General features: G+C 38.7%; 1 protein-coding gene and 1 long non-coding RNA gene across 2 annotated transcripts in view; one reads left to right on the plus strand and one right to left on the minus strand.

Moving 5' to 3' along the window:
- Positions 1–21,321, minus strand: part of LOC146766832 (uncharacterized) — a 128,963-nt gene that overhangs the window by 55,439 nt on the left and 52,203 nt on the right. The gene's annotated exons all lie outside the window — the stretch shown is intronic.
- RGS1 (regulator of G protein signaling 1) lies at positions 15,709–19,374 on the plus strand. Its single transcript, XM_085586950.1, has 5 exons — positions 15,709–16,001; positions 16,375–16,458; positions 17,095–17,156; positions 17,726–17,889; positions 18,554–19,374. The coding sequence occupies exons 1-5, from the start codon at positions 15,880–15,882 to the stop codon at positions 18,740–18,742; spliced, it is 621 nt and encodes a 206-aa protein (XP_085443076.1). The 5' UTR covers positions 15,709–15,879; the 3' UTR covers positions 18,743–19,374.

Genomic DNA, 21,321 nt, shown 5'->3' on the forward strand with positions numbered 1-21,321 from the left:
AATGAATCACAATTACATGATTGAGCTTGGGCTCATAGTCATAATACCATAATTGATGCATTTTAAAGAAATGTCATTTAAATATATTAAAGATCTTTCTTTCAGTGTCAGACTTAACATCTACTTCATCCTCAGATTCAAACACTAGAATAAGTGAGGTAGAAATTCATTTGACCAGGCCTTTAAGATATTTTAGAACCTTTTTTCTCAGGATTAACTGCTGTAATATTTGTTAAAGTCAGTAATTAAAAATTGAATTACACATACTGAAAATACACACTCTTACTGGTTCAGTATATAGCATGAACTACAGTCCACCACATTATTAATAAACCTAAGAATATTATTTTTCCTTTGGAAAATTACTTGCAGCGTAATTGAAGAAAAGATTACATCTTTTGGTCTTATGAAGGTCTGTTGGTGTGGACATGTGCTTTCACTTTATTCATGTAAAGGGCAGGGGTTTATAAATATTGATTTAAGAAATAAATGGATTCATTTGATGCATTCAATTAGATAAATAAATAGTTTGGATGAGTAAACTCAGGTTTGGTCATATGAGGGGCTCTGTCTGGCAGCAGCATGTGCTTCTGTGGGACTTGTGCCTCCAACGCACTGCCTCAGACTTCTGGTCCCCAGTTTCCTTTTTCCTGTCCCCTGAAATGGGGCTGGGTGGAAGCTGTCTGCTTTCGTTTTAAAAGGCTGACTAACCAGCCAGGGACTGCTCTTACTCATTGCACACGATGCTTGTAACCTCTTGGTGAGATTTATAAAAAAGCTCTGCAGGCAGAAGAGCTCCAGGAGCTCTCTGATGTTCTGCTTTACTGATGGGACACAGCAACAGCAAAGAGGAAGCACAGGCCCCCCACTTTCACCTCTTGAATAAGGCAGGAGAGGGTGTAAATTAAGGAAAGCAACAGCTATAGTCATGCTGTAAGTTAGAAAAGGAAGCAAGGAAGGAAAGAAGAATAGTATTTTTGTGTTTTTAATTATCTAAGGAGCAATAAAGCAAAGTGAGAAAACACACTTTAAAAGGTATTCCCCAAAATTAAGGAACCTGAGTGTATAGTGAGCTCTGATTCAGGGTCTGTCTGTCTGAGGCTGCCTGAGGTCTTTGAAAAATCCAGTCAAACCCAGGCCAAGTACCTTTGGCAACTTCACAAAACTTATTAATTCACTTCAGATCCACATTAAGTAGAATTAATAGTCTTTTAAATTCAGCATTCCTGTTCCAGGATAGACATCTATATCCTGAACAAACCATCTCAGAGCCTTGGGGTTGTGTGAAATGCAGACATCCAAACATGCTGATAGTAAAACTCAAAATTGGTCTTTGCTTACATGAAACTATGCCAAAGTTCATTTCACATTTTCTCCTTAACAAGTTTTTGTTGGATCTGTATTGTCCTACTACCTGCAGTGCAGCTGCTAAATCCCATACAAATCCTTTTCCTCCAATTTCTCTTCTTGCCCCTTAGCTTATGGATAGCCAGTACAGGTGTAAGCACTTTCTAGCTTTTCATTCCTGTATACAAATGATTCTGCCTTCCTTGCAGTGGTGTGCAGGATCTCAGGCTGTGCCTCTGTTCCCAGACACAAGGTGGGAAGACAGGCTCCCATGGCTCACAGGAGAAACATTCCATGCTTGTAAAAGGAGCCCTCCAGTGTCTAAGGTGTATGGAAACAGGGCCAAACCTCTCTCCATATTGGCTAAGGATGGCAAATTGTTACCTGCTAAATTAGAGGGAAAAAAATGGTTCCTTTTTATGCCACAAAATAAAAATTGATAATTGTTGAAGAGTTTAAAAACCCCTCCCCTGTAAGTGAATAAAGTGGCAACCTATACTTACACACTGCTACTCTAAATTTAATTTTTTCCTCAATATAACATCACTATTCTATTTTTCAAACCTCTACTGAAAATGACAGCATTGGCTGGCTGTTGTGGATTTTTTCACCTGTCTGCTATTACTTGAGAAACTAAATTATTTTTGCAAATGCTCTGAAAAAAACAACTGGAATATTCAGGTCACACAGTCCCTTCATATCGTCTATAGCCTGTGGAAAGCTTATTTTATAAACTCAGTAGGAAGAATAGAAATCAAATGGAACAAGAAGCAACCACACCTTCCCTCATTTTACAGGGGTCAAAAAAAAAGATCAAAGACTCAATTCCATGGCCCACACAGTGGTGTATTGACACCTGACACCCTTCATGTAGCACAGGATCTTCACTCAGCACTTCAGGAGAGCGCAGGGCTGCCCCCAGTGCTGGGTCACACTTGCCAGTGCTGCCCAGACTTTCCAGACACCCTGCCCCCATGACTGATGAGAACCCAGCTAGAGCAAATTTTGCTCTAACTTACACAGGAAATTCATGGCAGGTACAGGAATTAGACCCAGTTTACTCAAGTTTCAGCCCAGAACTATGGTACTGCTGCAATGAAACTTGTTTAAGCAGATCACCCCTTTTTGGTGGTAAGAAACTGTGTTTGTTTTACACATATGCTCTAACACCGAAACCCCCACACTCTATCTTCCAATCACTTCAACACCACTTCTCACCTAATTTTGTACCCAACAGTTGATCTATTCTGTCATGTTCTGTTCTCTGTCATGTCCTGTTCTCACTGCTGTATCAGTAAATAATGCTGATGTGTGACCAGTACACTGATTCAGCCCCTCGGAAGCTCTGGGTTTCATATCTGCCAATGTAATTCTGTAGCGTCACACATGCAGTGTGTTCTCTGGCAGGGAAATGGGGCCAGCAGATAGCAGGAAAGCCTAGCTTACAAATAAAACTAAACAAAATGGATTTGAATTCAAAATATACAATTTTCCAATCCTTTAATTATTTTGAGGGAGCAAGCTGGCCTGCTTTCTTCCCTCATGTCTGCATAAGGCTGCTTTGTCACCAACTACAAATGTCTTTAATGTGCTTTGATATGCAGGCAGGTTCACAAGGCAGTTTGTGTAAGAATCTCCACTTTTGGATACTTGTTCTTCACAAAACGTCAAAGAGATCACAATTCAAAAATGCATGGGTTCAATTTTTGCAGGCCCAAGGCCCCCAAAGAATATACAATCATCTACAATTTTTAGTTTGTTTGCCTTTTTTTTTTTTTTTTTAAACCTGCATCAGTGGCACCAGGCATGTTCTGTGTTACACTCTGTTGCCCCAAGAATATACAAAGCACATTTTAATTTTCAAATGTAGAGTGATATACAAGCTGGGATTTAAGATCAATATACACCAGAACAGTGTCCCAACTTCTTGGCTGTAATTTTGTTAGTGTTGGGATTTTTTTAATTTTTTGGAGTAAAACTTCAGCAAAATTAAAGGAAATAAAAATCTCTATTATGTAGAATATACCTCTATATAAATAGCCAACAGTTAAAAAGAAGTCTCTGTTAGATAAATTACACCCTTGGCAAAGAGGCTGGATAGCATATTAAAATAAGAATGCTTGCATTGTATTACTCCAAATTGCCCAGAGAAAAACCACCATTAGCCAGGTTCAATAGTGATTATTGAATTACTGAGCTGGATTTTTGATAATGAACCAGAAAATTTGTCTCAAATTATGTTGAGAGAGTTTCCTCATTAATGCAGGTATAACTCAAGTATTGTTTTTAAATTAGATCTTTTTAGTTAAATACACTGGAAAACTCCAGGTCTGTCTACTAAGAATGATAAATAAACTTCCTAATGCTACTCCAACAGAATCACAGATTTCTTAGAGATCCTTTTATCTGCCTTTGAAATAAGATCAGTTCTTTTCATTGTCAGGATAAGCTCACAACATTCACTTATTTGTAATTATAGAGCATCCTACAGTTCTGTGAATGCTGCATAAAACTTCCTTGTCTGCCTTTGCAATATGTCCTGCAATAAACGAATACTCAGCAGACACCCTACTAAAGGCAGGCAGACTCATTTATCTAGGAGGAAGTAAAGCAGGGGAACGTGACACTGCTAGACAGGCACTCTGTGTGTGTGAGAGATTTTCAAGTTTATTCCAAAGAATCCTGGCAGTGGTTTTGTCCTAAACATCAGGTATGCCCTCCCTACCACATCTTGTCAGCCATTATAGCAATGAAATCAGCTACCTTTGGAAAAGGCTGATAAACATTGCCCAGACAGAGGAAAAGCACTCATTCTGAAGTGGTTTCCTTTTGCCAACCCCTGGGGAGAGCAACTTGGATGCTCTGGTGGCCACAGCTGCTCCAGGTGTTTCTGAGAGCACCAGGCATGAGAGGAGAGCCTTAAAGCTCTGGCATGAATTCTGGAACAAACAGCTTTCTGCAGGCTGGGGTTTCTGTACCACTCCTGGAGCCAGGGCATGGGAACGAGATCTCACTGCCCTGCTCAGGAGACTGAGGGGTTCAAAATGGAGATGTTTTTTATATATTCTAAAACCTCTTCACACATCCTTGAAAAGTTTTGCAATTGGTACAGTACTGAGTTTTCATTGCAATTTTTACAGAACATGAAGCTTCAAGCTGAACTCTACTATCAAATTTAGGTAGAAGAATCAATGTGAGAGCTTTTTTTTATTACTGTCCTGTGAAAGTACAGGGTTGGGACTCATTCCACAGCACAGTAGCAGATTGTATGGGAAAAGTGCCCTCTCAGTCTTTCAATTCTTTGTTTTTTTCTTTTTTATCATCTCCATTGTTTCAGTCCCTCTCAGCCCTACCTCCCCCACTGCCCTCTTGAATACTTCCATCATCTTGACATTTAGATGCCAGAGAGAGAGGCTGAGCTGAATAGTCTCAAGCACTGAAGAGATGTTTCATAGAAAGAAGAGAATGAAAAGCAAAATTGATGGTCTAAGGGGACAAGAACCCAGATAAACTACAAGACCAAGGTGATACATAAAAACACACAGGTTTTAGGCAATTACATTTCTTTGTCTTCACAGCAGCCCTCACTTTTTTCCTTGAAAATGCAAGCAGCATATACAGTACTGGGAAATCAGGCAAGAAATCCCTACTTCTTTGTGAGTCCAAGGCATAGCACAAGTCATGCAAAAAGGAAACAGGTGTCAGTACAAGCCACTGAAATCAAGAAAACAAAATTCACAGAATTTACATTTGCAGAAATAGCAGAATAGTCTGAAAACATGTTTGGTCTTGACCTGAGCCTGTCAACAGGCAGATCAGGTAAACAGAATCCTCATTCCATCACAAATCATAAGCTTCATAAAATATGTAATCCATGTGTTATAGTGTTCTGAGGCCTGTTTTAGGCTCTTGGGTTCAGGGATCATAATTTTCTAGTTGTTTTGCTCTGTGACTGGAAACCACACAGAGACTTGGGTTATGCAGTTCCACAGTTCCCTAATATTTGGAGTGTTCCATAGCAACCCACATAGAGACTAAACCAGATGACAAGTGAAAGTGGTCCTGGTTATTCAATGAACGTAAGAGGAGACAAAGGGAGGTTGGCTTATGAAATACAAATCTTGCTACAATAGCAGATAAAACAAGTTATAAAAAGAGAACAATATGCAAACAGTGTTCTGAGTTTCAAATGACGCAAGTTAGTGTTGTCAGGTCTCTCTTTTATTAGGACCTGACTTTACAGGGTTATTTCCATGAGTCATAAGAACTCAGAAATGTTTTAAATGCTCATCAAGGTTCATTATAGCTTTCTGTTTAGTATATTCTGCTCATATGCTCATGGAGGGTCAAAGTTAGAGTGGCCTCGTCATGCAGAATGTCATTTTGTACACTTCACCCCTGCCCAGTAGTCATAAAACATCTTTATTTTTTCATTTTCCAAGCAGCAATATTTGTTTATGTGAGGAGGAAAGTGCCACACATGAGATTCTAAGCAAAATATAACCAAACAAAAACATTACCATAGGAAAATTGTTCCCATTGGAAATAAGCTAATAATTCATAACCAATTAGTACATGAGAAATGTCCCTGTGACAGAGAAATAAGTGGCAGGTCATGCCAATTCACTAGAAGAAGACAAACAAAGAAGGCAAAACCCATTTTGTATTGATAGGAGAAATTTTATAATTAATTTTCCACTATTTATCTGTGTCCTGGGACAAGTGAAATCTTATTCAGTTCAGAATGGAGCTTATTTCTTACTGCTGTCTTTACTTATTTTGGTCATAGATCCCAACCTGTATATTAAAAGAAGTCTAGAACACATCTTTCCAACACAAAGTTTAACAGAGCAAAAAAAAATCAGCAAAAACCCCACAAACCCACAATGTAAATTTGTGTTTCCTCTGTTTGAATAACAGCAGTGAGAGGAAAGAAGTAACAACTAGAAAAAGCTTCCAAGCTAAGGGAAGTGTCTCTTACCATCACAATTAAGGGGGAAATTTGGTAGCAGTCAGTCCAGCTCCCCGATTTTAATTTAAACTGTGTCATTACGTGACTTGATATTTCATTAGGAGTAAGTAGCTGGGAGTGTTACTCTTCAGTTAAAAAAAAAAAAAATCTCAACCAAATACAGTGAGCATTAGGACTTCAAAAGCATTAATATGCATGTTAAAATGAGAATGTGACACTAGAAAACCTAAGTTACCTTCCCTTTCCTTCACTTGCTGTAGCTATTCATACATCATGTAAGTTCATGGTAAACTGAAGGGTGCAATCAAATTCTAAACAAATCTAATAAAATTACACCTGTGTTTGTATACAGAGCAATAATAATTTTGTTGTATTTTATTTTCTAACACCAACAGGTTTTGTCCTTCTCTCTGTCACCAAACACAGTGTGTTCCAATTCAATGCTTGAGTATAAAGCAGGACATTTAAAATGAAAACCAATAAAATCTGTGTTTGAGATTAAACTTTGCGACCTGGATGTCACAAAGTGGCTTTTAATATTGATAAAACACACGTAAATATCTACAGATACTTCCTAACTGGTATTTATTCATCAGATCTGGTGCAAGCATTCTGGTGTTATATATCACATGTGGAAAGAGAAAAGCCATTTTAATAGTATGTTTAAAGGGATGTTGACGATAATGTCAAGTTCTATATACACATATCAATATCCACACATGTTTCCACATGTATCTATACTCCTAGAAAAAATAAAAATATTTTTAGAAGTCTTTTTTTGCTTCCTTTCAGCACTTGGCTGGGCAGTGCCAGCCAGCAGAACAGGTATCTCTCTAAAGGTTTGTTAACCTATGATTTCCACGCCCCATAGCTGAGTTTAGAATATGTACATCAGTGTCTGTTGACTTTTTCAGAGTAACTCAGAACTATTATTGTCATGAAACTCAGTGGGTTCCGTTTCCTGCTGCTCATATGAAACCTTCTCTTTAGATTTGGTTACCTTGCTTTGCACACTGAATTTTTTTTTGTGTTCGTTTTCATTTCAAAATTAAAGGGAAATCTGTCAAAGCTCACCTGGTTTACTGACACAGAACACAGTCAGTGGGGAATTCCAAACCAGGCAGCCCACACTGGAGAAATGGCAGTTTTAATTGTCTGTGGAGGTCAGAGAAACAAGGCTGAAATAGGAGTGTTCACCACAGGTGGGGAACTGGTGGGACATGGGAGTTTGGATTTTCATAATGACACATATTAGGAAAATCCATTCTGAGTATATGACAACTCCTATTTTGCACAAAGGTTATATTTGGTACTCTGTGTGGTCTTCCAGAAGGTCTGTGGGCTTCCAGATAGATAATTAACAAGAAACTGAGCAATAGATCTGAATTATGAGGACCCATGTCCTGCAATTTTGTTGAAAATTAGAGCAGCGTAATTTCCCACATACTTTGTAGAGGATACAGATATGCAGGAACACAAAGAAGTGCATATATTAATTTTAGCAAAACCGTGGGCACGTACATAAACTCTGTTCCTAACCCTGCCAGGAGAAGGTGTATGAAGGATCAGGCTGTTTTCAATAAAACTCAGACACTAAAGGCTTTGTTAAGCATTCACTCATTCTTAAACACAGGTGCCAAGCACAGGCACTAGTGACATGAGTGGATACATCCAGGAACATTTGACTTGTCACACATTTGTTTCTTTGACAAACACAAACAAACACTTGTTTCTCACTAATAACTGTCTTTAATAAATGGTGTATGATCCAGGAGGAGTCCCATTTTCAAAGAACTACAGTAGACTTGCATTTTAATAATGAGCCTTTGTCCCATTCTTCCCAGGAACTCTAAGCTAGCTGCTGGAATGTCCCCAAATGCACAGAGGTGCCAGCAGTTCACCAGCAGCAACCAGTCCTGTGCAGGCATTGCATAAAATCCTAAAGTGGCTTGGGTTGGAAGGGGCCTTGAAAGGCCACCTGGTCCACCTCCCTGCCACAAGCAAGGACACCCTCAACTGGACCAGGTACCTCAGAGCCCTGCCCAGTCTGAGATCAAGCATTTCCAGATGTCCCAGTGCTTCAGGGGGCATCAGGTGCAAGTCATATGGAAGGGAGGGAGGTTCACCAGTAGAATGGATGGGGTCTGTCCCTGTGACATAATAGAAAACTGAAAATACAATACATGTAAGGAAATTCTAGTCTTTCTGTTGCTAATATTCCAGTTCCAAAGAACTGAAATTAAGCAGGTGAGATTCAAAGTAAATGACAGGAAATACAGCTAAACTCTCTTCCTTTCCTGGTTCATGACAAGAAGAGCTAATTCTCAGAGATCATAATGGAGAACATGTAGCTTTTAAATCTTTATAGATTTCAGCTGAGACCTCATAATATCTTCAGTTTTCCCATTTCTTGAAGCAACTTTCTGCTACTTTACCTATATACCAGGGAAGTATTTTCGGAGGGAGATGGAAGAAATGGTGATTTGAATGTTGCACTTCCAGTGTGTAGTTCTTGTCCAAAAAAGCTGGAAACCTGTATATTAATTTCTACAATTAGCATTCTTTCCCAAGTAGTTATCTTCCAACTGAATTAGACTTCTATATTCCAGCCCCTATTCATTAGTTATTCATAAAATCTCAGGATAAATCATGTTGGGAACAACATGAAGAGGTTTCTAGTCCAACTCCCTCAATTTAAGCAGGATCAGCTATGAGCTTAGATCATATTGCTCACAGCTTTGTCCAGTCTGGTCTGGAAAATCTTCAAGGATGGAGACAACCCAGCACTGCATGCTGCCTGCTCCACAGCCCTAAAAGGGGAAGACTATTTTCTGTATATCCATGATTTTTTTGTTGTTGTTGTTGTTGTTTGTTTGTTTGTTTTTGGTTTTTTTGTGGGTTTGGTTTTTTTTGTTGTTGTTTTTTTTTTTTTTTTGTTAAAGAGAGCCACATATGGGCTGGCACTGAAGTGAAAATTCAACAGGGAAATTCATAACACAAAGTATAAAACAGACACTTAAAAGTGCAATTCTTCAGAGAATTTTTTATCAGCATAACTCCACTAAAAGCTTCAAGTAATATTTCTAATATTTAAAAGTTCTTAAAAACATTTTTAAAATTGGTATCTTGAGTTTCAGCTTGCTGTGTTCAAACTGTTTGTTATTATAATACTGAAGGATACAGAATTTTACCATGTCTGAAAGAGAAAAAGCATCTGATTTTTCTCTATTAAGATTCAGATTAAACTGAAGTCTTCAAACTCTGAAAGCTAAGCTTGCATTGTGCTCACATATCACATTTCCATGCTGACAGTGGAAACTCAGCAAACTGCTTCACACCCCAGTACCACAGGCCCTCCTCTCAGTCTGTTTTGCTTAATAACAAATGAGAAACAAGTGCTGGTTCAGTGCAGTGTGGGGCTCATGAAAATGTGAGGAGATAATAAGAAATGTCTGCATTTCCCAGGTGGTGAGCAATGAACGCTTCCTGCCCTACCCAACAGCACATACAGGAAGCATCACCCTCAGCACCCACAAGTCACTGTACTGCAGATTTTTCTTTTCTTTTTTTTTTACCTTTCTTCATCCAGGTGGCAGCCAGTCTGGCTGAGAACCAAAAGTGCCCTGATTTCACAGAAATTCAACAGTTAATTTATTTCAGATAGAAAGCCCCAGAAAGAAAAGGATCAAGTTTCTGATAAACTGTGTAAGCTTGCTACAATCTACTTAAGAAATGGTCACAAAAAAGAGGGAATTATTGGATATGCATGTCAGTGAAATGTGCTTTAGTATGGTGAGGAAATACACATCCAATTCCTTGCACTGACTGTAATAAAACCACAACCCTTAATGCCAATAATATTTATCATAAAATATTGACAATGTTTTTCTTGTAAAGTCAAGTAATGAAAGATTGCAAAGATGCCACAGAGAAAATAATAACCATACAAACAATTTTATTCAATAAAGTTTCAAATCAAAGGCTTCCAGTAGGTAATGGTGACACAACAGCCATGTGAAGCAGTCAGAGAGGTTAGGGACACAACTAAAGTCACCAAAGCTGAGAACACAGCACCCATAGAGACATTTAGGGGTTAAGACAGACAATTGAAAGACTTTGTTGTCATCTCTTTACAGAGCCAGTAGGCCTATAAGAATGGATATGGGACTGGACTGTATTTGAATCCCCATATGATTCATAAAAACAGGGAAAACATCATTGTGTGCTCTCCACAGTGATTTGGCTCCTACCAGGTTTTTCTTTCACTGTCTCAGTACAGAAAAAAAACCCAGAACTCCAGAAGGTTTCCTTAGAAGCTAGGGGAAACCCTACCCCACCAAAAAAAAAAAAAAAAAAATCCCCTAAAAGCATTTTGCAGATACTTCAGAGACAAATGGGGCAATGGGCAATTTTGGGCTGAACTGGAATTTTGCAGGAATGTTCCTGCATTGCCATTTTATAGTGAGGAAGTGAAAGAGCTAAAAACAGCTTTCAGGAAAGCTCTGGAAAGCTCTGGTCCCTTGTCCTTTGGAATCAGGTCTTTCATAGACCCAATGCCACAAGACTCTCTCAGGTGGTGGATCACTACTCAAAGTTTAGCTTGTGGCATTGCTTGAGGAAGGTTGACATTAGGTTCCACTTATTTTTCAAATCCAGAACTCCTCTTGTATTTTGAGGAGTCTGATGCCAGTCAGCCTTATTCCTGCCTTACTGGCTGCAAAATTAGAACACATTGATTTAATCAGGAACAAAAGCTAACATGGGGAATATCTTAACTTCAAAAAAAAACCAAAAAACCAAATAGCCCTCAAAAAGACCCGATTCTCAATCAAATCAGAGCCACACCAAAAATGAGTCCACTAAAACAAGTAGCAAGATTTTTATCTCGGTGGCTTCAGGATCTCTTCCAGAAAAAATTGAATGTAGCAGAAATTAGTTCTAAAATTAATTCATGATGCTACCATTACTCTGTTATGGACTGACTACATAATATGAGAGAAAATGTTAACATTTCAAAATAATATCACTGCAGCTCAAAAGCACCCATCACCCTTTTCTTTTTTTTCTAATGCACACTATTTCCTCTCCCACAGAAACTAGTTTCTATTTCCCTTAAGTGCTAGAGAGATGGATTATCAGTAGTTGATTTCTCTAGGTCACATAGAAGACAGATGCATTTCAAAGAAATCACTTGTTTTCACAGCTAAGCTAACGCTCAGCTACGTGACGGGCAAGGGGAGTTCTTCAGTGGGGCAGTACTGCCTGACTGGACACTCGGGTTCAGCACAGATGTGGTCAGATTAACTCCAGGGAAATTTATGCTCAACAGCAAGAGTGCAGCAAAGCTGAAAATTGGCCACACATGGAAGACAACTTGCTGAAGCCAAAACAGAGCACTCAGAAATAAAGTGAGACTGAAATGGAGAATGAGTGAGGGTAAGGCCAGACAAGAGTGACCAAAAAGAAACAAAAAAGAAGTCAGAAGCAAAAGCAAATGGGACTTGGAGTTCGCAGAACTTTTTGTTGTTTTTGCTTTAACCGAACCTGTCCACTGTTGTAACTAAATTTTTTTCACTTAAACTCTACCAAGTGGTCTCCAGAAAGAATAGAAGACAATGCACAGAAACAGGCTGAATATTAGCAAATATTTGTAAGCATCTTCTGTGCATATAAAATTGGAGTAACTACTCATCACGAACCTACAAGAAGTCTGGAAAAGAGTAGTCAAGAAATCTGGAAAAGATTAGCTGGTGACAGCCAGTTATGCTGCTGTTCCTGCAAGAAGTCTTCCTCTGTTCTTTTACTGTTCAGCATCAATGAAGACAATGCCAACCTTAAGACAAATAGGGTTTTGTATCAAATAATGGGATTATTCTAATAAGCCCTAAAACTGTAAGGCTTAAAATACTTTTTGCAATTTCCTGTAATAATAAGAAAAGACAATAGCTATTTATGAGGAAGTGTTTCAAGCAGCAATTGGCTATTACACATGAGATAAAGTATATTTGTAGATAAGGTTTGTGGGAGATGAAAAAAGCAGGTCTGTTACCAACCATCCCATGATGAAACTGAAAGAAATCCAGAAAATCAGGAGTGAAGAAGTTATGTGAAAAGCTTTCTGCTGTGTCAGGACATAACTATTCCTTATAGTATCATGTTAAATCCCACCAGACATTTTTGTCTACAGGAAACAAGGATAGTGACCCAATATTCAATATGGATGAATGCATATGGGTTTGAAGCATTGTATTTTTAAAGTTTAAAGTTCAAATAAACATCACTTTCATCACTAGAAATATCAAGTCAGAGTATTCAGGACAGTAGAATCATGAAAACTGTAGGGAATCAATATCAAATCCACCTGTGGGACCTAGTCCAACTCTTTCATAAAGCAGAACCACTTACAATAACTAAAGTCAGAGTGAGCAAAGAATTTTTCACTTAGGAAACTCCATGTAGGTCTCTCCTGGTTTTTCTGTGGTCTGTAGAAGCATAATGTTGCTCCAGCAATAAAAAGAAATTCTTGCCAGCCCCATGAATCTTACAGTTCCTCTTTTCCCTCTCACTTCAGTTGTACATGTACCTAAGTCTTGTACACAGTTTTTCCCATTATTGAAATTGGGAAATTTGCAGTGGGATTTACAAGTAAAGATGAGTAGGCTTGCATTGAAAGAGTGAATCATAGTCAGCGAAATATTCCATTGAGAAAAAAAGGGTGCCCTGAAGATCAAAGTTACTCAGAGGAAGAAAGGATTTGTTCACAACATAGGAAAAAAGGCACTGATAATCATAGTCCCACATTGATATGTCTGCTAATGAATGCAGTAGGCTTTGGTTTTGCAGAGTTTGAGCAGCGCTTATAGGCAGAAAGTAGGATATTGGGGCTTTACATTGTTTTTACACTTTCTAGGACACTAAGCTGGGAGTTTATGTGCCAAATGTTCATCCTTTCTCCAAAGCAGACACTCACAACTCCCAGTCTTCTTTCTAAATTTGTACATTTCTACATGTACCCTCTTGCATGAATCATTACACAAGTTTACAAATAGATCTGGCTTAAGGTGAACCAGAGAGGCAGCACTGATTTTTCTTTTTTTTAAAAATTTTTCCAGGGATAAGGAGCACAAGTAGCAATGCAGAGATTGGGGTTTAGTGATCTGGAGTACTGGAGAGGACACCCCAGTGTGTTAAGAGCACTATTAATTCAGGATATGAGAACAGCAGAACATAAGGACATCAGCTTATTCCAGGCAGACTGCGTGGCAGGAACATTTTTCCTCATTCACAGTATAGTTTTCAACTTATTCCTACTTCACTTTTGACTGTATTTGAGTTCAGTAGCATCAAGATCGCAAAGCAAAGGTTACCACCTCCCCTAGGGTCCAGTGGTCTGGTATGTCTGAAAGCAACAAGTCACCTAAGACTGATCCCATACTACGATTGGTCTCCTCCACCAAATAAAGTACCTGGACAGCAGTTCAAGTATTGTGTGACTTGGAAAGCAATTCAAATGCTGTGGGACAGGAGCATTACCTTGATGTAAATGACAAGAATGCTGTTTTTTCTTTACTCAAGACAATATTTATTGCAAGAAGGTGAAGTGCAATGAGACTCAGAAAGTTCCTTTCTACAGGAAGGTTTGACTCAACACCTGTTTCATGCATTGATACGTTTAGCAAATCCCAAAATTAAAGACAGTAATTTCATTTTAAATGGGGAAAAGACATTCCTTGTCTCGTAAATGAAGTGTCAACAGCCCATCATAGATAACAGGTACAAAAAAAGCAAGCCATCCTGTACCCTCATTCTCACAGAATTTTACTGGTGGATTACTTATAATTACCAGCTGCTGACATTGCCCCACTTCTAGCCTGAAACTACAGAGCTCTGGGAGATGAGATGGGAAATTATTTTCCCTGTTGTTTTTTGCCCTTTTTTTGCCCTCCTCTGAGAAGGGTTTCGATGCATCATCCCTCTGCCCTTGCCAGCAGTGGAACCTCCCACCGAGGACAGCTCCTAACCGAGGGAACGCGACGAGACGCTGAGGGGGCAGAAAGTCAAAACCGAGCAGGTAAGATACGAAAAGAAACCCGCTACTGATAACATCTCTTCCTTCCTTCCTTTTGCGCCCTGTTCGGGGGGTAAGAGCAGTCAGTAAACGCCTCTGCCCTGCACAAAGGGCAGTGTTCACCTGGTAGCCTGGAGATAAATATTTCCTGCAGACACATTTGTGTCACTGCCAGCACTCAGGAGACCGACAGCCTGCTGTGGTTAAAACCAACCCGAGGCTGACAGTCTGTCCTCTCACATCTGTCTGCAGCTGGCTCCCAGCCCTTCGCACTGCAGTTCCCGAGGAAGCTGGGGATGTGTCAGCAGTTATCACCATCATATGCATCACAATCTATTCATAAGCAAAGTTGCACACGTTATTTAGAAAAAAACCCCCAAAAAACAACAACAAAAAAAAAACCCTAACCATCCAACAAAAAAAAAAAAAAAAGAAAAACCAAACCAACCAACCAAACAAAAAACCCAACAATTTTGAAACATGACAGAAAAAAAGAAAAAAAAAAAAAAAACCAAAAAAAGCAAACAAGCAGAAATTGGGATGCTCAGATTAAGTATTTCAACATTGAAATTGCCATCCTGGACAGAATAGAGAGTTATGCTTAATTCTTTGTCTTGCTTCATATCCATGGCTGCTTTTATGTAGTGGAGCTTAAGTATGTACAAACAATTCACACCTCTCTCAAACAGCTTGTAATATTCATATTGTGTTTACAACAGCAGCTCTAACCTAATAAATGTTTATACATGCCAAGTCACTTATAATTAGGGTGGTATTCCTGCAATATGGCATTGTGCCTCCTAAGAACCTGACTTGCAAAAATTAAACCAAAATAATAAGTTCTTGCTGCTTCAAATACCCCTTCTTGAGAAAACCACATTGAAGTATTTTCACACAGCTTGTCCAAACAAACTTGTCTAAGGTAATGTTCTAGTTTGAAGAGCAACAGGAGACTTGCAAATAGGTTGTTGCATAGAGAATTTTATTACTGGGGCATGTTAAAGTACCTTTCCCTTGTATTCTGCTGAGCCCACCTAACCAACTGACAAGTATGAAATTGCAGGACACAGGCATGCAACAAGTGTGTTTTGTCAAGAAAAAAATGAAGAATTTGCAGCTCTGTTGAACAAACCAAAAAATACTTCTTACTTGCAAGTACCCATCAGAAAGGGACAAGAATTCAAAGTTCTAGAGAGTTTTGTTGGTTTTTTGTTTGGTAACAGACATGCACAGTGACACATAACAACCCCAAAGCAATTCAGCCTCATTTAGTATAACCTCAACCATGAGACACTGCTGTCTGTTTTCTTTCTCAAAAAAGACACACGTCACTGAGCACCGAAAGGGGAACTTCCCGAGTTTGTGATGAAGATACATGATAAAGTGCTCTGCTCACACCAGCTCGAAGGGCTGCCTGCATCAATAAAAGGTGGCAGCAGAGGCGGCGAGCTGTCAGTTGGGGCTGGAGGATCATCATGGCCAGAGGTGCTTCATGTTAAAGCCAAGGAAAATGCCTGGATTCTTTTTCTCCCACAACAACATGAATGAATTAAATGGAAAAGAAGATTGCAAGCTTGCAAAAGGCAAAGTCCATAAAAAGAAGCAAAAGGCTTGGTAAGTATAAACAACTTAGTATAAAACTTAATGTATTAGAAGTGAAAATAACACTCTACTAATCTTGGAGATAAAGTATTAGTGCTGTGGTTCAGGCTAAATGAACAAAAACTGCTCAAAGCCCAGGACTGCAGCATAATTTAAAAAAGCTTGAGCTGAGGCATACCAATTAATTGATTATTTTAAGTAATCAGAAATAGAATTTGGATACAGTGGGGGCCCCTCTATCTTTTTTCAAAAATTACTTGGATATGTAACGTCCCAGACTTTAGTCATAGAATGGAACTGTCTCTGAAAGTTTGAAGAAAATTTAAATAGAAATTAAGGCTACTGCAATTCTAATGAATTTTAAAATGTCTGATCATTGTTTCAGTGGTGCAGATCTCAAAAGTTATTTGAAGTGCATGGTGCCACATATTGAATCTGGGATCAAGACTTCCAGCTCTAGAAATGTCATGTAAGTACAGAAACACATCAATTTTTAAAATACAATCATACCTAGATTACTGCATAGTAAATTGTTTATTTTCTAAACTACTTCTAGAACAACAAATATTGTAAAAGCATCTAGAATTTCAAAAATACAAGAGAGGTGAACATTAGTAATTAGAAACGACTCATGGAGTTAAGGATTTTTAATTAGTGATTTGTTTGCATCAAACAGTAAGGGAGTAGACACTCCAGTTAAATCCAGTTTTATCAGGGGGACATTGTAACTGTTCTCTAAAGTTTTACAAGAAAAAACGCTTCTTACTTAAATGAGGAGTAGGGGTATTACCATTCATATTGCAAAAATATGGAAACAGAAGTACAGGTACAAAATAATTTTATCATATTTAAGGTAAAAGATTATTTTCCTGGGAATAGAATTCAAGATAACATGATAATTCCATATTTTTTCCATCTCTGATTATTTTTCTTGACATGATCTGTCTCCAGGATTTCATATTATGACAAAGCCATAAATTTAGTAAGATACTTGGCATATATTCCTGGAATATAATAATAAATCATAAACTGTGTCTCCTTCAGACATACAAAAAAACCCCCATGGTTTCTTCCCTAAAGCCTTTTCTTTTTCTTGTCACCTTAGGCTTTCTGCAGAGGAAGTTATTCAGTGGTCACAGTCTTTGGAAAAGCTCTTGGCCAGCCAAAGTAAGTCTGTTATTTCAGTATGACTTAGTTCTTACTCTGAGAACAAAGTTTATCTAATCTCACCAGACAGGCAAAGCTGTAGCATTATATAGAGTCAGACACAGGGCCAGTTACACTTCAGCTTTTTGCAGCTCTAGTGTAGCTTGGACACTGCTACAGCTTGGCTTCCAAGTTAGGTTTTGGGGTCTTTTTCCATTTTCAGTATAGCAATTAACCCCCAAATAACTCATTTTGATCAGTCTTCAATCCTTGGATAATCAGTTTAATCTGGAATTTTCTCTCCATTTATACCCTAAGACAATTCATTTAGGAAGGACTAGAATCCATTGTTATGGGATTGCATTGTTATAGGAGCAGGACCCAGAGTCTAGATCTAAAAACACTGAACATAGTTAGGAAGACTCCCAGCAGCCTTAATATTGAATATCCGTTGTATGTTGAACAAGGGAAGAACAGTGTATTTTGGCAAGGTTTTATATCAGATTTCAATACAAATCTTGCTCCTTATTTTCTCCTCCCTGGTCACAAGTATCATAGAGTAAATGATTAATTATTTGTGTTGGCTTTAGGTGGTCAAGGTGTCTTTCGGGAGTTCTTGAAGTCAGAGTTCAGTGAGGAAAACATCGAGTTCTGGTTGGCATGTGAGGATTACAAGAAAACCAAGTCTGATCACTTACATGGCAAAGCAGAGAAGATATACGAGGAGTTTGTTCAGTCAGATGCCATTAAGCAGGTATGTATAAAGCCAGCCCGTGCAGAGTTAGAAGGGGGAAGTATGGCTCCACTGAGATGCTCACACACTCACTCAGTGGCATAAGAAGACACAGACACACTTTCAGGTCTCTTTTTGAATCACAGCTACCTGCAGTGTAACATTATCAAATCTCATGAAGAGTCACAGGCAGCAGGCCATTACTGGGAGAACCCTCAGCAGAGCTCAGCAAAGGCCTCAGCACATGATGCTCTTTGCTGAGCCAGCCCAGCTTGAATTGCTGATGGTATTTGGAGATTCTTTTTGTTTGTGAGTGGAAGCACCAGAAAATATTTCTTGTGTTTTAAAATATGCCGACCTTCTGGAAAAGTTAAAGTTCTGTATGTTGGTCATACCTAAACTGGAGACATTCAACACAGGATTTCTCTTAGCAACTAGAGATTGTTCCTCAAAGTTGAGCTGTATTAATTCTGACTCCAGAACAAACTACATTTCTATAGTGAACAACAACTTCTGTGCCTAACTGGGATACAAGTATTTGATTTCCCCCAATTTACAGTTCTGACACTGAGCTGTCATAGAGTTCTAAGGCTGCAAATGCATGCATTGACAAAGAGATATAGAAAAGAGAATACATTGAAAGTTAAATTTTAAACCTTGTTTTTTTTTTTTTTTTCTATTCCAGATCAATATTGACTATCAGATGAGGGAAGCAACAGCCAAAAAGGCTCAAGACCCAACTCACACAAGTTTTGATGAAGCCCAGAAAACAGTGTACATCCTTATGGAAAGAGATTCCTATCCCAGATTTTTAAAATCCAAATCCTACCTGAACCTTTTGAACCAGCTGCAAACCAACACTTCAAACCTGTGAAGAGATCCTCCACAGTGGTTTGATCTTGCCAAGGAAAATCCCTGTCTTGGGAGGTGGGGTATGAGGGAGATCCAAATAGCTCCACAGGCAATGGAGCATCCTGTGGATCCTGATCTCCACAGGATGCAGGATAAAAGCTGGTGAGGCTATCATAAGGGTGAGAGCAGCACAGGGAGAAAATCCCCTCCTCCACAGAGTCAAGGCAGGATATGGAAACCAAGGTTTGACCTGCACTATGGCTACTGAACTGTGCCTTAGATCCCAAAGAACTGCTGATTGTTAGGAAATGCAAGACTTGCGAGCTGAGCATTGGGAAAAGATTATCAAGTTCAGAAGAAAAACTAGGATGACTTGACAGTTTTCAGCATAACAAGAAAATGCCAAAACAATGACATCTCATTTAAAAGTCTGTGAAGTGTTAATAGGTGTGAGTTCCACAATGCTGTTGTGCTATGTAAATATATTCTAAATTGATGTGTCTTAAAATCTATATGGTCTAAATTATATAAGATTTGTATAAGCTGTATTTTTATTAAGTTGGTATTCAACAGGCAGATATGTAGCATCTTTGCTGTTTAATTTATTGAAAAACAATAAGTAACTCTTCATTAAAATACAGTTTAGAAAAAAGATTTATAGTGGTTTTGCATCTTATTTGAAGTGATTTTTCCATTGTAGTTACTGACATATTGAAACACACATTTCCTTTCAGTCTCACTGTGCTACTACTTATCATCTCCATATTCAAATACTAATTTTACCTTCACCACTTCTCTCTCTTTTTGCCCATTTTACACAACCATAATCTAAGTTACCTGGAGCAGGTGATACTGACTTACACAGACCCATCCTCACAACCCCCAAAAAATAAAAGTTGTGATTATGGTTGAAATATGTAACTAAGAACAAGAGCACACCTAAAACTCTAGTGTTGGGGTCCTTGTAATATTAGAGCTTATAACAAAAATAAGTCAAAGAATGCCTTGGTTTTATGAGTTCCCATCATGAGACATTGGTATCATGTGGTTGGCAATACAAGATTTTATCTCACCCATGCAAATTTGCAGAATAACATGAGCTTTGTGAGCCCCACTCTGTTTTGTACCAGAGGGAGAAGATGTCACCTCTTGGCCAGAACAGACCATGTTCTTATTTCCACCCTTTGGTGACTTTGGACCTCCAGAGGAGGACCAAAATCTGTGTCAGATGCAAAACAGCTAGAAGGAACACAGAAAAGTGCCAACCTCCACTATCACCCATTGTAGTAGCTGGAAGCCATTGGAAATTAGAACTTCCTTTCAAAGCTAGTAAGTGCAGAAGAAAAGACCACAGTCTTACAGCATTATTTTAAGTTACGTGGTCCTGAGAGTCTGACTGTAAAACCTAAATGCTCCTGTAATAATGTAAACCAGCCTCCAGTTGGCACTCCTACATGAATTAATTTTTCAGGATCACTAGGAATAAATCTAATTACTCTGAAGTAGGAATAACAACAGTGCCTCCCACACAAGGTGCATCACCATGCTTGCTCAAATACAGTTTACATGGACCAAATGTCTCTGCAGAACTTTAAGCTCACAGAAGATAAAAGAGAACTTTGAAATGTCAGTTACCCTCTAAACAGAAATTGCATTCAAGTAACATTATTCTTTTGACTGTAAATCCCTCAAAATATAATGGACCTGATCTTCCTTTCCTGCCCTCTATGGTTTCACAGTTTTGCTATGCTTTAGCCAAACACCCATATGAAATTTCTGACTAAAATCATATTTCATAGAATGGATAGTTAGGATTTTTATTTATATTTGAATGGTTTATTGCTAGGAGAGGAGACTGCCATAGCAATTGCACCAACTTATATTACACCATTAGGATAGACCAGAGTTTCTGAGGAGAGAAGAATGGACTTTTGACTTTCTTCTACAAGCATCTATCCCTACTTCATAATTTGATAGAGTGAGAGAGCAGAAAGGTATTTTTCTTCTTCAAAAATAAACTATTTCACTCTGCACAACCAAACAGCTTTGGCTATTTTCAAGTCTCTCATCTTATTTGCAATACAAACCTGATAGCAACAGCAAAGGTCAACTGCTCAGATTGTTAACTCCAGAGATATTCCAGCCCACTCGAGCACCCCTGACAACATGACCACATTTCACCAAGAAAGTAACAGCAGAAATTCAGTCCTGGTTCTGAGATCCTGGAAGTCCAGGATTATATGTCTGCTGCTACAGCAGGCCTGTCCAAAGTGGTTGCTTTAACAAGGCTGAGGGATGTGGATGACTCAGAACACACAGATCAAAGGACTCAGATCTTTCTGTCACCCTTGGCTCATGTACAAGGTGGGCACACTCATCTCCCTCTACTCATACTCAGGAACAGCCCCAAAATTGCACATTGGTTTCACAGCTGTGGGTTGGGCCTTTTTTCTTAAACTAGATTTCACTTTCCCTCTTTGGAAAAGATATACCATGAGAGAATGGAAATTTACTGTTCTATTCACTGTCTCTAAAAGAAACCGTTGAATCAGGTTGGCCATCAGCTACAGAGCAGTGAAGGAAAACAGGATGAAGTATATG

Source organism: Lonchura striata, chromosome 8 (genome assembly GCF_050655825.1).
Source record: "Lonchura striata isolate lonStrDom1 chromosome 8, ASM5065582v1, whole genome shotgun sequence".
NCBI lineage: Eukaryota > Metazoa > Chordata > Aves > Passeriformes > Estrildidae > Lonchura > Lonchura striata.